General features: G+C 37.6%; 1 protein-coding gene across 1 annotated transcript in view; it reads left to right on the top strand.

The window, feature by feature from the left end:
* The window catches only part of Erc2 (ELKS/RAB6-interacting/CAST family member 2), an 813,481-nt gene that overhangs the window by 433,659 nt on the left and 359,203 nt on the right, over window positions 1–20,619 (top strand). Inside the window, exon 14 of the mRNA XM_076856276.1 lies at window positions 15,352–15,487. Within this exon, the coding sequence (XP_076712391.1) occupies window positions 15,352–15,487 (136 nt within the window). The remainder of the gene's footprint in view (window positions 1–15,351; window positions 15,488–20,619) is intronic.

The following is a 20,619-nucleotide window of genomic DNA, read 5'->3' as shown; positions in this document are numbered from 1 at the left end:
TAGCTATCTTTGAAATGCACCCTCACCTTGAATAGTCACTTAGATTTTATGTCTACTGATGTGATTGAACTTCACAGTCTGAGCCATGTCCAACCAAATAATTTGCCCATTTAAATGCTTAGGGTATGGCCTCATTTTATAGTGCCATAAAATGAAATTTAAAAAGCCTCTCCAGAGAGCTGTGATTACCATTTTTTTCTTTAGTTTTTAGCCAAGCTAATAAATATTTTTAGCAGTTCTGTCGTCAAATGTCAAATAAAACTAGACCTAATGATCAAACCTAAAAGAAGATCCTAAGCACTGTAGCCTTCTGTTTGGCTCCAGAGTAAGAAGTGATCCACCTGATAAATAGACCCTTGGGTTTTCCGAAGGAGGATTTAACACACACCCCTGAGAGGGATGTATGAAGGGGCTCTTGGAAAAATTGGCTTACTGCAGATCAGCTGGCTAGGAAAGTGAAGATGTGACCACATGGTTCCATGGTGCTGTGTGTTCCCACTTCTCAAGAGATTCCAGACTGTGCTTAGAGAGACTCACATCAACCTCTCTCTTCATATATAAATACTGGTAATAAAGATAGATATTTATATCTACCTGTCTCTACCTCCAATTTCTGACCGAGGGCCTTCTAGTCTTCCAGCTTTTCTGCCTCTCCAGCATATCATCTTGGGTTCTCTAGCACACGATCTCTTTTTTTAAGGGTCTCCATTAAAGCTTGGGACCCTTTTCAAATTTTTGACAGCCAGTAATTCATAAAGGAAAAATGAATTAACTCCATTTTAGCATAGTCGTAGGGTAAGAGAGTTGTTTGAAAGTGATTGCTGCAGCCTATTAAAGACAGCTACTTAGCTTTCAGGGCTGGCAAAAGTGAAAAGTAATGAGTTAACCTGCTAAGAATTTGGCCATTTTAATCATTTGAGTCTGAGTATACTTTGTCTCCATTTATACTGAGTGGGGAAACAGTTATCTTGATAAGCAGGGATTTATCTCACCCCCACTTCTCAGTGGCTGCCTGGATTCAGAGTAGAATAGACTTCTTTATGTAGCAAGGGCAATGGGCATGCTTTGTATGAGTAAGTAAAAGAAAAAAAATGCCATTGGTATTTTTTCAAAGTTCTTATCAGCAAAGAGCATTACCGAGAAATCCAATAGGGTAGTGATGACATTCAATTTTATTTGTATCAGGAATGCACAGATGGCTGGAGTTAGCAGCTATTCATTTTTAGGACATATCTCTCATTATAGTTAGTGGGAATTACATGGACCTATCAAAGGGGGAAAATAGAGGAGGTTCTGTAGTATCAAATAAACTTGCATCGTTTTTTGTGCAAAGGTCACATACTTTGAATAATTCCTTTCTGTAATTGTAACTTTCCGTAGTTTATTCTTCTTGCTGAATTTGAATGCTGTCAAGGTATTTTTAATGGCCTGTAGAAAAGCATTTCAGCAAACTACACAGGTCTGAAACTTACAATTAGTCATTGCAGCTCGTGGCTCATATTCGAATAGCTCAATCGAGATGTGTTTTTACATAAAAGCTCCCCTTGATTAATTGACCAGGAAATGCTTCTAGTTCATAGAGATTTGTAACTCTGTAGCATAAAATATTCCACTCCCAACAGTTCAGTCAGGGAGAAACCTAGTTTTTTCTTCCCCCCTGAGCTATCATTGTTTTAGGTGTTGCCTAAATGACTTTTCCTTTAATCAGTTTTCTCCAAACAAAATAAGCACCCATGGCCAGGGAAGTTACAATTTAGTATCATTGCACTTCTAAATTGAGACTGTAAAAGAAATATTGGTTTTCTAGAAGATTGCATATTAAAATCAAGTATATAAAAAAAGTAAAATTTCAGGTAGAAAGAAATTCAGTTAATTAAAAATGTAAGCAGCATGGGATTTGAGTTCACAATATTAAAAAAAAGTATGAAGAAGAATTGGACACATTATTTTCAAATAATGACTTTGCTGCTATAATAGAATACCAAGGTCCAAGATCATGGGGCCAACTGGTAAGGGACTTCCATGACAGAAGGCAGAGGATAGAAGGGCAAGAGGGAGTAAGAAGAGGCCAAACTGGGCCTTTTTTAATGAACCGACTCCTGAGATAATGGAATTAATCCACTTATGACTGTGCTGTCCCCAGGACCCAGTTACCTTCCATTAGTCCCAAGCTCCCAACACTGCCACTTTGGGGATCAAGTTTTCAGCATATGAACTTTAGGGGACACATTCAATCCATAGTATATAGAATGTTGCTTTTCTCATGGTTTGGACTTTGGTTATATTGATTTTAGGGGTTTTCCATTTTTTTTTTTCAGTTGGTAAAGGGGAAAATCTTTCTTCTGATTTGCTTGAGGGAAGAATTCTGCTTTTATAAGGTACAGTAAGAAAGAATTTTTGGAAAGCCAAGACAGGAGGATTGTGAGTTCAAAGCCAGCCTCAGCAACAGATGGTGCTAAGCAACTCAGTGAGACCCTGTCTCTAATAAGATACAAAATAGGGCTGGGAATGTGGCTCAGTGGTCAAGTGGCCCTGAGTTCAAACCCTGATACAAAAGAAAAACGAAACAAAGAAAGAATTTAAGATTGATATTCACAAATGGGCCTCATGGTAGTCAAAATTACTGCATAGGCTGAGAAATACAAGGTTGAGCTTTACCTCAGTAGAGCAAAATACCCACTTTTGGGGTATTTTGATGAATTTTTTTTCTTTGTTTTATCTTGAATCTTAAATATTTTATATTCATTTTGTAATTAGTATTAATAGTGTTTTTCTTTTTTCTTTTTTTTTAGATTTTTTTTAAAGAGAGAGAGAGAGAATTTTTAAATATTTATTTCTTAGTTTTCGGCAGACACAACATCTTTGTTTGTATGTGGTGCTGAGGATCGAGCCTGGGCCACATGCATGCCAGGCGAGCGCACTACCGCTTGAGCCACATCCCCAGCCCAATAGTGTTTTACTTATAAGAGTAAAAATTTAAATATAACTTATTACTTACTGGTTTAGAAAAATCTATGACTTGAAATTATTTCTCATTTCTAAATTATGCTAGAGCTACATTTAAAAAAAAGAGTCATTTATATGCTATCCTATAGGGACTTTCTAAAACTTTTATCTATTTCTCCTGCCAGTTGCCGGCAGAGTAGTTTCCTTGCTGGTTGTGTGAGGAATTTTAGAAGAAGCTTACTTCATTGTCTTCAGAGAGTCTCTGGTGGCTTTTGGTCCATATGGTATCTGTTTGCTACAATACACAGGGCCTTTGCCCAAAGGCTTTCACAAGCAATGCTTAGGGGGGCGTGTCCTCAGATGTGAGAAATGTGTGTGTGATGAGTTCTCTGGGGGACAAGAGCACCTTTCTTGGGGGTAACAGTGACATAGTTTTGGAGAAACAATTTTATAGGTAGGTAATGAGTTTCCTTTTTAGTGGAGGAATTATCCTAGACCACTATGATGAAAAGAAATTAACCTTTTAGATAAATCTAAGAATAGTAATTTAAGGTAAGGAAAATGACATTAGTTGTGGAGTATAACAATTTGGGATGGAACCCAAATTGTCTCCTTTTGTTTGGAAGAGGCAGCTAAGCAAGCTTACCTGTTCAGTCTCATTTTTCAGTGTTTACAGTCCTGTCCCACATAATGGCATTTTGGCTCATGATGGACCCCACATATGGTCTATAGCATGTAACCTAAGTGGGTAGTAGGCAATTTCATCTAGGTTTGTGTAAGTACACTATCATGTTCACACAATAACAAAACCGATGACAATTTAGAATGTACCCCTACCCTTAAGTGATGTATAACTGTACCATATCTGTGTCATAAGATTGTTGATAATTAAATCAAGTAAGTGAAATTAACGTTGCTCAGTCCAAAGAGATGTGGATTAAGTGCCGTAACATTCTATAGCATTCATGCTTATGAATCTGGGTTGGAGGTTCCCATGACTGCTCTTGGGTTTTAGATGGGATGACATTCCTAAGAATTGGGTTACCTGCCCTTGTGGGCAAAGGAAAGACTGTGCCCTGTTTCTAAGCAGAATCCAGGTTGGTCAGGGCTAGATTTCTTTCTTTTTATTTTTTACTTTCTTAATTAATTAAATTCTGTGGTGTTGGGCATTTAGTTCAAGCACTCACATATATACCCACATCCCAGGGCTGTCATTTATTAAGAAGGAAGTGAGATTTCACTGTCTCTATCTTCCTGGGAATAATAAAGTTGCTGAACTACAGCAGAAAGGGTAGCTTACTGGGTTACTGAGCAAAAGCAGAACATATAAGTAGCTCCGGTTGATAAAACCTGGGAATTAGCTCAGTGGAGATTATTGATAACTTCTTGTATCTCATTGGTAGCCTGGCAGGTCCCAACAGCTATGTGTGTGCTAGCCAGTGAATGCCTCTGGAGGATATGGACTTGGCTATTGTTCCTAAGTACTATTTCTATCATTTTTAGCTATGCTTTTAATAAGGCTTTGTCATTAAAAAGTCATGCTTATAAATGAGACATTTAGGTGAACATTTATGTATTTTATTAGATTTTCCTTTCTTTTTTACTATATAATATACATATAATTTTACTGATTCTTGCTCAGGAAGAATCTAAGATTAAAAAGTATACAAGGTAAGATACTTAAAGAAAAAATATTAAATAGCACAGGTGGTTGATGGGTAGAGCAAAATTCATTGAGTGGATACGACAGCAACAATTTTGAGACACTGATTAAGAATATTATTTCTGGGCTGGGGATGTGACTCAAGCGGTAGTGCGCTTGCCTGGCATGCGTGCGGCCTGGGTTTGATCCTCAGTACTACATACAAATAAAGTTGTTGTGTCCACCGAAAACTAAAAAATAAATATTAAAAAAATTCTCTCTCTCAAAAAAGAATATTATTTCTCAGATTTGATACTTCATAGCAATAGTTCACTGGAATGATCCTGATGATAAAAAAGGGTCTTAGTCAAATAAATCTAATAAACATACCTACTATGCCCCTTTTTGGAGATTCACAGTATACTTTATATTAACTCATCAAGTCCCAAATTTTAATTCTGTGAATATTTCAAAGAAATCCACATAGGTACATTAAAATTGGGTGGAATCATAATCTAGAGCTTATGTATCCTTTATATACTTTTTGTTTATCTATGAAATGTGTATATATTTTCACATGCTCTAATCTCCTAATCTTCTAATTTTTTTTAGAAGAATAGAACACTAAAGACATGTTTATTTCTAAAACTTATTATAGATGTTATATTTAAGTTTTTATAGGTATCCCATATCTGGGATCATGGGACTTAATCGGTTACAAATTCTGAAAAGTCCTGCAGTATAAGAAACCTGTTTACATTTTTTCTTTGTCTCTGCTCTCAAGACTTACTTGATCCTAGTCCCTCCCCTTTTATTCCTTTTTAGTGATAGTAATTAACAGACCTTGAGCCAGTGCTGCTAGGACACTGTTTGGAAACCACTGATTTAGGAAAAACATGTCATTGAGTGAAACTGAAACAGGTGACATTGCAGCAATGGATTTGGAAATAGTTAATTGTGTTTAGGCAATTGTGTGGGGAAGTGGTTTATTCTGTCTTCTCTTATAATTGGGGGGAAGTGGTTTATGCCCTCCTTGCCTATAATTCTGCCACTTTATTATCCTTCATTGATTTTCGTTTTATCCACCACCCACCACTGATACTGTTTTACTCATTCACATCAGATGAAGAGAAGTGGTTGGAGTTCTGCAGAGAAGAGTGGAAAGAACAGACATTTGTTTTTGCACTGTGTTGTCATGGGGATAAGTACTTGGGAAAGCATAAGGATGCATAAATTACCATAACCCCTTGTTGGCCATAAGTTAAGCCTTCCAGATTCCTTGAGTTGCATTGGTGAAAATGGCTTGGAAAGAAGTTTGGGACAATGGAAAAATTAAGTCTGTTAGGTAGTTTCTATGGCGGACAGTTCCTAAGAACTGTTTGAATTTGACAGTAAAAGATTGTGAAATCTTTAGAATAGTACATATAAAGGTTTAAAATATTTTAAAATTATTAGCATGTAATTTGCACATTGCTTAATGCCCATATCTATGCTGTCCATAGAGGTAATTATGAGCCCCATGTAACTATTAAATTAATTAAAATTAAATAATATATAAAATCATTTCCATAGTTACTCTAGCTGCATTTCAGGGCTTGTCGCTATAAAACTGGGCAGCATAGAAATAGAACAGTCCCATGAATACAGAAAATTCTATCATGCAGAGTATAAGATAGAATTCTGACATGGTCCCCAGGATCCTTACCCCTTGGTTTTCACACCCTCATATAATCTTCTCCACTTGAATGAGAACAGAACCTGTAACATAAATCCAACTGATCGAATATGGCAAAGGTGATGGGATTCCACTGTCTTGATAGGTATGTTATATGGCAAGGTTCTAGGATGTCACTCCTATGATTATGTTATATCAAATTCCCTGTTAGCAGACTGGAGAGATTCTTCTGCTAGCTTCCAAAAGACCAAGTAGCCATTCTGTGAACTGTCTGGGTAGAGGACTATGACAAGAAGCTTGAGGTGGCCTCCAGGACCTGAAAGCATCTTCTATTCTCCCAACAGCCAACAAAAAGCTAGGGACCTCAGTCACACAGCTGCAAGGAAAGGAATTCTGCCAAAACCCCAAATGAGGTTGGAAGTACATTCTTCCCTTGTTAAGCCTACAGATGAGAAATGCAGTTGGGCTGACACCTTGATTTCAGCCCGTTAAGACTAAGAAGAGAGACCAGCTAAGCTGTGCCTGTATTTCTGCCCCCTAGAAGCTGTGAGATAATAAATATAAGTATTATTTTAGGCCAAGAAGTTTATGGTAATTTGTTATGCAGCAATAGAAATTGAACTCAGTGCTGGTCCAAATTATTTTGGGGATGGTCTGATAAGCCATGTCTCAGATGAACCCAATCCCAAAGAGTATAATTTACTTTATTGAGGCTAGCCCTTGGCCTACTTTATAAAGAAAAAAGGATTAACTTTCAAAAGTGAATGTCTAGGCCTGGTTGGTATATGTGATTTACTTTTGTGGTAAAACAAATCTACTAATGTATAATAATGGTTTACTGTTTTATGTAACATAAAATATGAGGCCATGGTTTTTGGCATCACAAAAACAATGGTTCAAGTTCTGCTTGATGTTGATACATGAAGTCTGTATGATGTGGGGCAGGTAACTTATCTTTTCTAAGCTTCTATTTCTATGTGGGGAAAGATTGTCTCCATGTAAGGATGTTCTTTCATTTAGATTACTTTTACAGTGCTTAGCACAGCACCTGATACGTAATCTGACATCTGAAAACAGGGAGTTTTTATTACTTAAAAATATTTTAAATTGACTTTTGATAGCAAATAAGAGAAACTCCAACACATTATTTCTGTACTCTAATTTGGAAAATCATCACATAAGATTTTTATCTTCTTACACCTCCACTTTATTTTATGTTTGAGCTGCTGCAGCCCAGCTCCAGATTGGATGCAATAAAAATAGGTCTTGCATACACGAAGTGCCCCTTGTGCTCATAGGTTGCTCTGGCTGTATATTGTCTGGGCAAATCGCCCCCAACCTCTGGCCAGACTGTGGAATGTTGGTTTCCTCCAACATTAGCCTCCCGGGGGTCAATGTTCACAGTTTCCATATGTTTTTATATTACCCCAAACTGTAAATACAGCTGACACTCTACCAAATTGGCCCTAATGTGCCTGCATCCAACAATGGAGTCGTAGGCTTTTAGAAGGATACAGTACTCCATGGAATTGTGGCACTTATACAAATGTTATAATTTAAAAAGTGCTCAGATTCTATTTTTTGATTTGAAAAGAAGTAAATTATGTGCAAAAAGAAGATATGAAGTGGAAACAGGGCAGGATTTTAAAACCGAGGTCTTGCTGTGTCTTGAGCTTGCCCCATGGTTCTGAAAGTTCTGTCCTCAGATCTCTTAAGCAAGAACTGTGTTATTCTTTCCCCTTTGTCCTTCTCTAAATTTCCATTTATGTTAAGCTCCTACTTTTATCTTCACTTATTTTGTCACCTGCAAACTGTTCATCTCTAATTTAGTCTGTTGTGCAGAAAGAAGACCCAAACTCATTTCGATACAGTGACACTCCAGAATGTGAAAACAATAAACATTTTTGATTGTGAGAGTAGATTCATTCATAAAAACTAGAAATTTGTTTAAAAATCTCACATTGAGCTTAATGGGTTCAGGGAACAGAAGTTAATAGGGAAATTGCATGGCATCCTTGTTGGTTTTATGTTCTGCTTTAGAGCTCTGTCCTCATATCAATACTGCTATTTCCATAGTGACATGACTTCCAAGCTGGAAGCTCTAACCTGGCATTCTGGAGCTCCTGTGTTGAAAAACTCACCTCTCCAGTGTTATCTGGTTTCTTTCTAGTTCTCTAATAATTGTCCCCGTTGCTGCCCAGGGCATCCTATGAAGTTAGGACTTTTGTGTCCTGAAGACATTTGTTCTTAGAGAAGGGTGCTAGGGGCATCAGCAGTCATCCTGCTTCTTTCTGCTTTCTGTTCCCCCAAACAGATTCCCACCATCTTTTTCTATTTTTTATTTTAGTCTCTGGGTTCCATACATGTCTAGGGTGACATTCCTTCATTATTTGGGGGAGAAGGTCCTCCAGGATCAAAGTGAGGAAGACCATTTGAAAGGAGTCTTCTTTCTAGAGCCTCTCCAAAATGAAATGTCTTCAGGGTAAACAAATTCTCCTCTTGCTAGTGATGACCATCTTCTTATGTAACCTCCTAAGTTTGCTCCCAAAGTCTTCTTGACTTGGGTGAGAAGGTCAAGGGTCAGGGGATGGATATATGCAACACAGAAGAAGGTTTGAGGCAGGGGAACAGGTGCTGGTTTAAGAGCCTTATGTTTATAGCATCAGTTACCCCAAGTGAGATAACTGCCAATGTCACAGACTTCCTAAGGACAACTACTGCCATGACAATGCATCCAACCTAGCAACAAAGGCCTTAGACTTGGGTTTCTTACTGCATCGCCACTAGATTCCCTTGGTTTCAAGTGATTCAATCATTTCATCAAACTGAACAAAGACCAGCCTGATAGGGTCATCTCCTCCAAAGAAGGTCTACTAAATAGGACTTGGCATTAGAAGAGGGAACATGAAAATACTTTTGCCTCCAGAAAGCTCCACTTCTCAGGTTTTCAAATCTGAACCCTCCCTTTCCTTAACACCTTCATTCTATAGATAATGACATTAGGTTCTAGGTACCTTCTGCTGTCCTGCTAAGTGAAGAATGATATCTTTTTAAGATGTGTTGGCATCTTGTGTTTTATCTGAGGGTGACCTGTTTCTGGGTTCTTGTGTAAACCCAGGCACCCAAAATGGAAAATGAGGTAACACTCATTTCTAGGGAGCAAGTACTATGGGGAGGGAGGAAGGAGGAATACAACAGGGAGGGAAACCAAGTTAGAAGGCATGGAGAGGTGGGCTTAGATGGCCTGCTGAGGGGTTTTGACAAGGACTCAGCAGTGAACTGTCATGAAATTAGTGGCCAAACGTTTGCTCTTGAGAGACTGCCTCAAGATGCAAAGTCTAAGAGATCTGGCTTATTCTCAAACTGAGTCCTCAGACTGTGGCCCGACTTGTGTCTCCTCAAGCTGTCACAGCAGATGATCCTTCTGGTAAGGAGCAATCATGCTCATGACATTTAGCACATTTGTAATTGCCGTAAAATATCTTTAGAATATTTATGATAGCTTTCTAAAATTTATAGCTATGCTGAAGTACTCACTGGTATTTACAAGCTTTAAAAAAAATGGGATCCTCTCAGTGGTTAAAAGTAAGAGCTTTTATTAACGGAAATTCTGCATGTAATATTCATTGTCAGCTTCCATTGTGTGTGTGTGGCCCATCGACTTGTGCAGTCCCTTCAGAGTCTCACTTCCCCTTGCTGGTCCTGACCTTCCCGCCATACTGCCATCAGCATAACCTGCCGGGAATGTAACTCATCATTAAGGAAAGCACAATTGGAAGCTAAATGTGTCACAAAAAGCATTTAATAATGCATTCCAAAGTTCATTGTTTCAAGTATTTGCAATACTTGCTGTTTGGGTGTGGGAAATGAGACACTAAATATATGTGCACAGTATTGCACAAGACATGATTGCATTCCTGTTGTAAGCTAAGAGTGAAACAGAAAGTGAACATGCTGGGATCTGTTTTAAGCATTCTACTTATACTAACTCATCAAGCCTTCACAATAACCCTATGAGTTACAGTTGATTATTAGTCTCATTTTATATGCAAAGAAGCAGAGGTATAGAGAAGTTAAGGAACTTGTCTGTGGTCACCCAGCTAGAAAGTGACAAACTTCTCCAGACAGTTTGGTTCAAAAATTTATGTTATTAGCCATTGCACTGCAGCCACACCTGGCAGGATCATATAGTCCAGAAGTGGTCTTATGTAAAGGTTGCACCATTTACACCTCTGGTTAACCATACATCGAGTTATTCATCCAGAAGAAATGAAAGCATATGTCCACAAAATGTCTGGTATAAAAATGTGTGTTGCTACTTTATTTATAAACATAAAAATAGAAAAAAGCCCAATATCAAGTAAGAATTAAGTAATCAAATCTAGCATATTCATATAATGGACTGTTACTCAGCAAAAAAAAAAAAAAAAAAAAAAAAGGAATGGAATGATATACAATGAAATATCTGAAAAAATGTTATGCTGAGTGAAAGAAGCCAGACACAATGATTCCATGTATATGAAGCTGAAGAAGAGGCAAATCCATATGGATGAATGTTAGAATAATGATCACTTCTGAGCAGGGGGAAGGGACTTGAGACTGGGTGATGGTAATGCTCTATATTTTGATTGGTCAAAAATCATTGCCTTGTGTATTAAACATTGATGCATTTTCTTGTGTGTATTTGTACCTCACTTATACACACAAACACATACAGTAAAAGAAGTTCCCTTCTTCTCTAATCCCATTCCCTTTCCCGATGTCAACCGTTGTTTATAGACTGGGGTGGCATTTCCAGAAATTTTGATTTCCATGCATATGAGTATATACACATGAAAATAAACTTTTATATTTTAATGTGAATAAGATCAGATGATGTATATTGTTCTGCTACCTGCTTTTTTTCAGTTAATAACATGTCTTGAAGGTTTTTCATTTGTTCTTAATTTTCAAAGCTAGCCTGATACCATATTATGAACACATTTTTTTTTTCAGTCAATTTCCTTCTGATGGAAAGTTAGGTATTTTTCAAATTTTCACTTTTAACAGTTCTAATGAAAATGTATTTATATAAATATTTGTGCATGTGTGCAAGCATTTTTGCAGGCTTCTTTCCTAGAAGAAGGATTTGTTGGGAAAAAGGTATGCATACTTTAGTGGATACTGCCAAATTGATTTCCAAAAATGCTTTTGTGAATTCTACTCCTCCTTCCCATGTATGAGAAGTGAATTCCTGAATCCTCTCCAACAATGAATATTATCAATCTTTTAAAGTTTTTGAGTACAGATGGGTAATAGCATCTTATTTCTGCTGAGATTTAAAAAGAAATTTTTATTTTCTACTTTATGTAAAAATATACACAAATCCTTGGAGGACTGTCCAGTACTCCCAGCAGTATAATTCTGGAAGTGTCACCAGCAAGTTAGAGACCATTTTCTAATTTTAATTTGACAGATTACTCTAGTGAAAATAGCTAAAGTCTGTTCTCTCTGGCATTCTTTCTGAACCATTATTGACTTTATGTTGGAATTTTTTTTAAATTTTGTTCAAATTCCTTAATGGTGGCTAAATTTGAAAAGTGACATAACCTGTTTTATGAAACTGCTTCATAAAGCTAGTCAGTTTAAGTCAAACATTGAACACTGACTTTACCATCATATTTTTCAACTATCCCCTCCCCAATCCTTGCTTTTATTATTATTTTAATTTGCATTTTGGATATGCTTTTAATGGTGTTTCCTTGGAGAAAAATTCCTTCCAAAGAATGCCTGCCCCTCCCCCACAACAGGAAGCAGATCAGTTTTGGGTGGAAGCTTGGAACTGCCCAACTTGCTAACTGAGTGGGAGTTTGGAAAGAGGTACAAATGATAGTTTCCTCTAGGGCAGTACAGCAAGAGAGTGCTGTGGTCTACACTGCTAGAGCCCTACTGGATTTTGGAGATAGCTAGGGACTGTATTAAGTTTGGCATGTTGATTTTATTCAGTGTGGGTTTACTTCTGCAGGTGGGGAAAGATATAGAGCCTAATAGGTCACTTGCAAATTTCATTATTGGAAATGCTGAGGTTGTTACTAGGAAGTCCCTGTGGTCATTTTTTTCACTGAGTATCACTGGGCTTTTGGGGAAAGACAAAGAGATCTAATATTTTAAAATTTCCTGAGTCCTCACCTGCCTCCCCGCTAAATTGCCATTTCAACCTCTGCTTCAGACAACATTAGGGTTTCCCTGAGGGATAACCAAGAGAAGGGCTGTTTAGTAGCTAAGGCTCTGCTCAATATTTGCTCACTATTCCCTACCCTAGCCATGCCATCCCTTGCCTCGTGTCTACCTCTGCAAATCAATTCATTCCCTTTTTGGTTTTCAAGGATGTTTTTTTTTTTTTTATTAGCTACACATGACAGTACAATGATCTTGACAGTTCATACATTTGAATCAAATGGGGTATAATTTCTCATTTTTCTGATTGTACAAGTTGCAGAATCACATTGGTCATACAGTCACCTATGTACATACAGCAATAACAAAAAGGGTTTGACTGCTAGGGATATTTAAAAGTCTCAGAAGTATGTTGGAAGCACAAAAGAATGTGTGTACTTGATAGGTAGCTATTGGTAGTCACGTGTACAAAATGATGATTCTGATCACCTTGTTCTGTATTGATCCTAATTGGCCACATCCTAAGCAGTGCTACTCAAAACACAACTTTTCTTTATCAATTCCTGGTGTCTCCAGAAACAGTTGGGAGGGCTAGGGTCGTAACTCAGTGGTAGAGCACTTGCCTTACATGTGTGAGGCACTAGGTTCAATCCTCAGCACCACATAAAAATAAATAAATAAAATAAGGGTATCATGTCCATCTACAACTAAAAAAACAAAACAAAACAAAACAAAACAACAATAACAACAACAAAAACAAATAAATAAAGAAATAGATGGTTGGGAAATGCTGAAAAAGGCCTTCCTCATAGTGTCAGAACTGACAAATTTTTTTAGCCCCTGATTCTTAATTCAGGAAAGCTTTAAGGAACACATGGACTTGGAGTTTGTTTGTTTGTTATCATTTGGATTGGAAAAACACTGGAGTATCCTTGAGAATAAGGTTGAGTGTTCACACTGCTTTGAGAACTTCCTGGGATTCTTTATGCAAATGATGTTTCTAATGATGATCCATTTTATTTTGTCACTGGCACTTGGTGAAGGGAGGGATATTTAGCAGTTGGTTCTATTTGATGGTATGATCTAAACAAATAAAATGTATTTCTTTATAAAATTTCCTCTAATTAAGCAATCTCACTAACCATATGATCTCTTTATTATATCCTATTTCTGGGATGTGGCCATATTTTCCTAAGTAAGTGGAAAATGTGCTTGCCCTGTTCAAGGCAAGCTTTAAAAATACTATCCTCATTCAATTAGGAAGCAAGAGGTCATTCCTAACATCTTTAGAGTAATCAAAAAATAATTTTCTGAAAGCAGACCTGTGTATTGAGTTGGTGATTTCATCCATGTGCACCACTGTGTTGAGCAACGGTAGAGAAGATAAAAAAAATTATGCAGTACAAATAGGAACCAAGGAGAGGGTTATTTGATTTTGCCCATATTCTCCTAAGTCCACTGAAAACACTTATATCACTGCTTCAGTGATACTGGAAGTATTTCTTAATGAGCCCAAGTGTTCAGACTTTACTTATTAGCAGGAGTCCTGATAGAGGATTGTTCCACTTGGTAAACAGTTATCTTGAACTTCATTTTCTTGGGGTGGGAGGGAGTGGGGACTGCATAATTTTGTGAGGACTGGAAATAAAGAGTTTCTTATGGAGAATGCTTTTTTATTTTCTTTTTAATTGTTTCAGTTTGACACATTTTCTGTTTATCATCTAGTTCTCATCTTGTTTATATTTCCAAAAGAGCAGTGGTCTCCATACACTTGTCTCCAGAGTCAGGGCTCAGTCACAGTGACTGATGTAGCCGTGCTGGGGAGATGGGGGTGAAGGGATTAAGAAGGGCCTCAAATGACCAGGCTCTTTGGCCCTCCTCTTTTGGAATCACTGCTCCCAGGCCCTCTCTGCTGCCCTCCTGCCTCCTCATGTGTTGGATTAGATTTATAACAGCTGCCGTGGACATGGTTGCCTAAATCTGTGGAATGTTTTGCTAAATGCTGCTGGTGAAATAGTCCACATTAAGCCTGTAGCTCCTGTTTTCTTATTTTTAACCAGTCCTTTATTAGTCTTTAACTCACTTGATCACTTTATGATTTTACACTTGACATCCTATAGATTCATTAAGATCTTTTAGTCCAAGCACCAGGGCTCTATTTAACATTATGATTAGCCAAGCTGTTATTCTGTTTGAGCTAAGTGTTGACAGTGTATTTGATTGGAGCCCTGTAATTGTTATTTTAAAATCAGAGTAATGGATTATGATCTCAGAATAAGAACATGATCCAAAAGAATAATAATAATTAGAACAGAAACCATTTAGAAGAAAATAAATGTCCCATCACAGAACCACAGGGCCCCATGTGCCAGGCCCACCTACCTTTGCAGTCTTGCCCTCCCTGCAGACCTCCCATTACTTGAAGCATCCACTTCTTTCCTATCTTGGGAATTGCATATGCATTTGTTCTCTTTACCTGGGGAGCTCCTTTACTCATGTATCTCTTGGTTAGCTCCTTTGAGTCTCAATCACAGTCTCTTTTACTTAGGGAAACCTTCCATGGACTCAACAATGTCTAAATTCATCTCCTCCCACCCCCAACACCTGTTCACATCATCATCTCTCACAGCATGCTATTTGTTTCCTTAAACATTAGGAACCATAATTTGTGTCTCCTTGACACTTGTCTTTCTTGCCCTCTGGACTCTAAACTCCATGAAGCTGCAGACCTGTCCCATTCAGCATTGAAGCCCCACTATCATCCTGACACCTAAAACTCAATTCATATTTGTAGTTGAATGAACAGAATATTCTGAGGTCCTGGCTTTTTTCTGAGTCCACACAAGATGTTTTGTTCTTAGTAATAAATCTGTTCTGACAACATTTGCTTTTCAGTAGTTGAATATAACCAAGTTGTACTGGTTTTTCTCAGGCATATGAAGGATCAGAATAAGAAGGTAGCCAACCTCAAACACAATCAACAGCTGGAAAAGAAGAAGAATGCCCAGTTATTGGAAGAAGTTCGAAGGCGAGAAGATAGCATGGCTGACAACTCACAGCATTTGCAGGTAAGCCTGGGTTTATGTTCTTAATCCCTAAATAATTGGAGACTGACTGACTCTGGAATGTAGCCATTGCTACAGGAAAATATGCAGAGAAATGGTAAACTTGCCTTTTCTCTGAGATCAGAGTTATCAGTATACTCCCAGGGACCTGAGAGGTCTTTCCATGTATGAAGCATCATTTTCAAAATGGTGCCCAAGAAAGCAGCTTATGATGGAGTTTAGAAATGCTATGCAGAGTCTGATGGTTCCTGTACCTCGCCTTAAAAGGTAAGAGCTACTTTTTTATATTTGGCAAGAATCTGAAAGCTTCCTTTTTAAAAATTTACGTTTAAGTTGTTTTGGATTAGTAGAAGGGAAATGTATGTGCATTACCATGGAGGTGTTTGAGAAAGGATGCATTCCTCTGATCTCAGACAGTTTACAAAACTGGTTTTATTTTGCTCAAAACTCTGAGGCTCTGAGATAGATCATTAGTCTGTTTTCTCCATGAATATAGTTATCTGTCAGTGACATCCCTGTCTCAGAAACCAACCGACTGACTGAAAACAACAATTTTTCCTCATTAACCATCCCTACTTTTGGCAAAGGAGTTCTTCCCATATGCTCAATAAAACATTCAAGCTAACACAGGACATTTGCTTTGAAGTTCCTTTATTTATTCCAGTGTGCCTTTAAACAGAGCAGTTCGAGTTCGACTTGGCTGCTGTTCATGTTAAATTTTGCTTATTAATTAGTGTCTTTCTTCAGTTATATATTAGGTTTCCTCCTTGGAGATAGAAGAAGTTAGATAATTTCAATATGTACTCATAGTTCATCTTTTTAATTGACCAAAAAATAAATAAATAATTATTCCAGAGTAGGAAATACAAGGAAGCACGTGGCAGATGGAGGTTATTTAGTCAACATTAATTTATTTTTTCTCTGTGTCCTGGTCAGGGCATAATGGTGTCACATGAGCTCCCTTTGCATGTGTGTTTGAATTGGAGTTTTTACACAATAGCGTAATACTAGGATCAGATCCTCTACTGAGTGCTCGGGTCACCCTAGCATGGATCATGTTCACTTGAGGTCACAGCTTCTTCAATGCTCTTGACAAATCAAGAGTTGGGTTTTGGGTCTTTAGTTTCCCAATCTCTGATAAGAGATATTAAATTGGAGCTTAAAAATTGAGATAATAATAACTAAAATTTGTAGAATATTTTCCTGCTTTTTTCAAGCATGTTTTCATTTATAACAATGTTGGTGATTTCGCACGTGGTGAAACTAGTGTCCCAGAAAAGTTTTGAAGTGACATCCTAGTAAAGGGTGAAGGTAGACCTGACTCCAGGCTTTCCTGCTTTCCAAAAACAAATGCAGAGAAAAAAGTGACAGTGGTAGGTACCATTTTTGAAGTATGTTGGACACTATGCTAGGTACTGTATAGTAGCTGTTATCCCATTTCAGTTTTATGTCAGTCAGGACTCGTAAGTGCAAATGACAGGAACAAAACACAATCTGTATTAAGAAAGAGAAAAAAAATCCATTAATTCACTGAAAAATCCAGGGAAAGATTTTCATCTTGACTGAATTCAGATTTCTAAACAGTGACATCAATAATATGTTTCCTTCCTACTTGGAGGATGATTTAATCTTTGTTGCCTGGGATCCTCAGGAAATCTTTCCACAAATAATGCCCAGCACCAGCCAGCCTACCATCTAAGAATGTAATCACTCCAGGACAAAGGAAAGTAGCTCTAGTAGTTCTAACATGCTTTTGAGATTAGGACATAAAAATTGACAGCTCAGGTTCAGGCCATGTGATCATGAGGAGCCTAGGGGGAAGGGGTCAGCTTCATCTAAATCCTATGTGCTAAGAGGGGAGACAGATGATCTCCCACAGAGAAAAATAAGTCCTGGTATCTGAAAGGGTTCTGTGCAGATAAAACTACAGAGGTCCACTGCAGCCATTATATGGTAGATGAACAATTATTATCCCATTTGGTATATTAGAAGAAGGAGACCATGAGAGATAAAATAACTTTCAAAATATATTCCCTGAGGACCTTAAAAGAGCATACTATAGGTATACTGCCACATCAATGATCATAGCAGCACAATTCACAATAGCTAGACTGTGGAACCAACCTAGATGCCCTTCAATAGATGAATGGATAAAAAAAATGTGGCATCTATACACAATGGAGTATTATGCAGCACTAAAAAATGACAAAATCATGGAATTTGCAGGGAAATGGATGGCATTAGAGCAGATTATGCTAAGTGAAGCTAGCCAATCCTTAAAAAACAAATGCCAAATGTCTTCTTTGATTTAAGGAGAGCAACTAAGAACTGAACAGGGGGAAAGAGCATGAGGAAAAGATTAACATTAAACTGAGACGAGTGATGGGAGGGAAAGGGAGAGAGAAGGGAAATTGCATGGAAACGGAAGGAAACCCTCATCATTATACGAAATCAAATATATGAGGTTGTGAGGGGAAGGGGGGGGAAGGGAGAGAACGGAACAACAACAGATGAGGTAGAGAGGGAAGATGGGAGGGGAGGGGAGGGGGGATAGTAGGGGATAGGAAAGTCAGCAGAATACAACAGTCACTAATATGGCATTATGTAAACATTGTGAATGTGTAACTGATGTGATTCTGCAATTTGTATTTGGGGTAAAAATGGAAATGCATAACTCACTTGAATCAAATGTATGAAAGATGAAAAAAATAAAAATTAAAAACAAAACAAAACAAAATTATATATCTAATAAGTGGCAGACCCAGGACTTAAACCTTTATGTGACTATCATTAGATAATGATTTTTCTGAAGAATTAGGAAGGCAGGAAAACTGAGTCTTGATGGATCAGGTGGAATTTGAGCCAAATGAGTTTGAGATGGGAGAGACAAGTGGTAGGGAAGGCCCTCCAGGAAAGAGAACCATCGGAAAAGGTACAGAAGTTGATAGAGCATGGTATAATCCGGGCAGAAAACATCATGAATCAAGTGATTGGGGTGCAGTTTTCAGTTAGGTAAGCATTGTCCTTATCTTTGTTTAACTAACTCTGGAACTAAAATGCCTTCGATTCACTCCAAGCTTTAGAATTCACTGAGTGTCCTTAGGAATGTCACTAAACCTCCCAACATCTCAGTTTCCCCATTTGTAGAACAGGAATAATAATTACATCTATTGCAGAATTGTTCTGAGGGCTACAAATTAAATGTATATGAGGAATTTAGAATTATACTTGGCATAGGCTATGCTCAGAATAAGTATTGATGATCATTCTTATAATCACAGGGAAAGGTGAAAGAAACATTTAAACAGAGTTGTCTAGTACATGCAGGATATTTACATAGTTATACTTGGGTAGGCATTAAGCATCAAAGTCTTTGTCTTTTCTATATATAGTAATTTTTTCTCTTCTAAGGACACATCTAGTTATGGAAATTAATGTCTTGTTTTGGCCCGTGAACTTTCACATAGCAATATTTTCATAAGGAGCCTTGATAACTACCTCGTAGACCTATTCATAAAAGATAGCATGGTCTGGAATTGCTTAGTTGCATTCCTGACCACCCCAAACAAAGGATAACATTTGAAATGCAATAAAAAGTAATCACAATTAATTTTGATGAAAATGTCTCTGGTTGAGGTTAATAGAGACTGAACCTCCCACTTGAATGGATTGTTAAGCAGATGTGCTCAGATGCAGTAATTATTGCCTTCTGAGAACAGAACTTTCTGGAGGCCCTTGACTTTTAATATTACTGTTGTTTTAAGTACTTCCTGTTTATAAGTTTGCCTGTTAATCCCTTTAAGTGTCAGTCTACTAGGATTTTAGTCTGGTTAGTTGATTGGCTGGTGGTTACACGTTTGGCACCTGCTAAATTTGATTTATTCATCACTGGTGATTTGTAATGATCAGATACCCTAGCTTTATGATTTCAACCAACCAAATGGTATTATAACTATAAAAATATCAGGAAAAGTATTGCCTACAAAAATAATAGCCATTGGATTAGGCTTCAAAGAAGAGTTCAAAGAGATTCAACTAGTTGGCATGGAAATTGGGAACAAGTTGAATGATAGAGTGACCATGCTATTTATTGTTTCAAGTAGAACATGATGGCAGTAGGAAGAAACTGGGCCAGCTCTGTCAGCCCTAGATATATAGTCATGATATGAAACATTTTGCAAATCCTACTTTATTTCTTTCTTAAGTTTATAGTTTTATGGCAGGAGTTGCAAACTCAAATACCTTAAACGTCTACATTGTTAACATAAGAGACATGTGAAACGTGAAAAAAATAATATCTGATTCCTTCAGCCATTTTTTTTTTTTTTTACTTTTGGTAGAAACAGATCAGTTAGTAATTCCATCCCAATGATATGTAACCATCACTCCAAAACTACTTTACAACCAACTCAGTGGTAGTAACTTATTCCACCAGATTTGAAGGTTGACCAAGCAGCTCAGTTTCTGGAGGGTGGCCTTGTTGGGCACTTCTGCTACTCAATGCACATCCGTGGGAAGTTAGGGCAGCTCTGTTTCACATATGTTTGTTCATTCTGTAACTCAAGCTGAGGAAGCATCAGTGACCCAGGAAAGTTCTAATGATAGTAGCAGAGAAAAACATGCAGAGTATCAGAAGGCCTAGTCTTGAACTGACACTGTGATTTCTACCCCATTTCATTGGCTGAGCCAAGTTTGGAAAGTTTGCTCTACAGGCAGAGAACACTGTAAAGGGACAGATACAAGGATGGGTAAAAAAATTGAGACCAATCATTCAATCTATCAAAAAAGACAAAGTTTGGGGAAATGTTCCTCTATTACAGGAAAAGCAACAGAATAATCATAATGAAAAATTTCAGTTGTGGTTGGCCCTAGCAGGTAGGCATAATTGAGGGCAAATGGGGAATTAGGGAACTCAAAGAGTCCATGCTTCATCCAAGGTAGTAGGAACCACTAAGCTCTGGCTGCACTTTGCTGTAAAAGTGGACCTAGGGTTGTGGGACCTTCTGATTATCCAAGATAAGTCATATAATGTGAACATTTATGTGGAATCTGATATTTGAGAAAGTTGGTTCAAAATTTTTTTAAATATTGCATGATTACAGTCAGCCACATATGCATATAAATTGCCTTGTTTT

This window comes from Callospermophilus lateralis, chromosome 1 (genome assembly GCF_048772815.1).
Source record: "Callospermophilus lateralis isolate mCalLat2 chromosome 1, mCalLat2.hap1, whole genome shotgun sequence".
In the NCBI taxonomy this organism is placed as follows: Eukaryota; Metazoa; Chordata; class Mammalia; order Rodentia; family Sciuridae; genus Callospermophilus; species Callospermophilus lateralis.
This window is presented reverse-complemented; position numbering and strand designations above follow the sequence as displayed.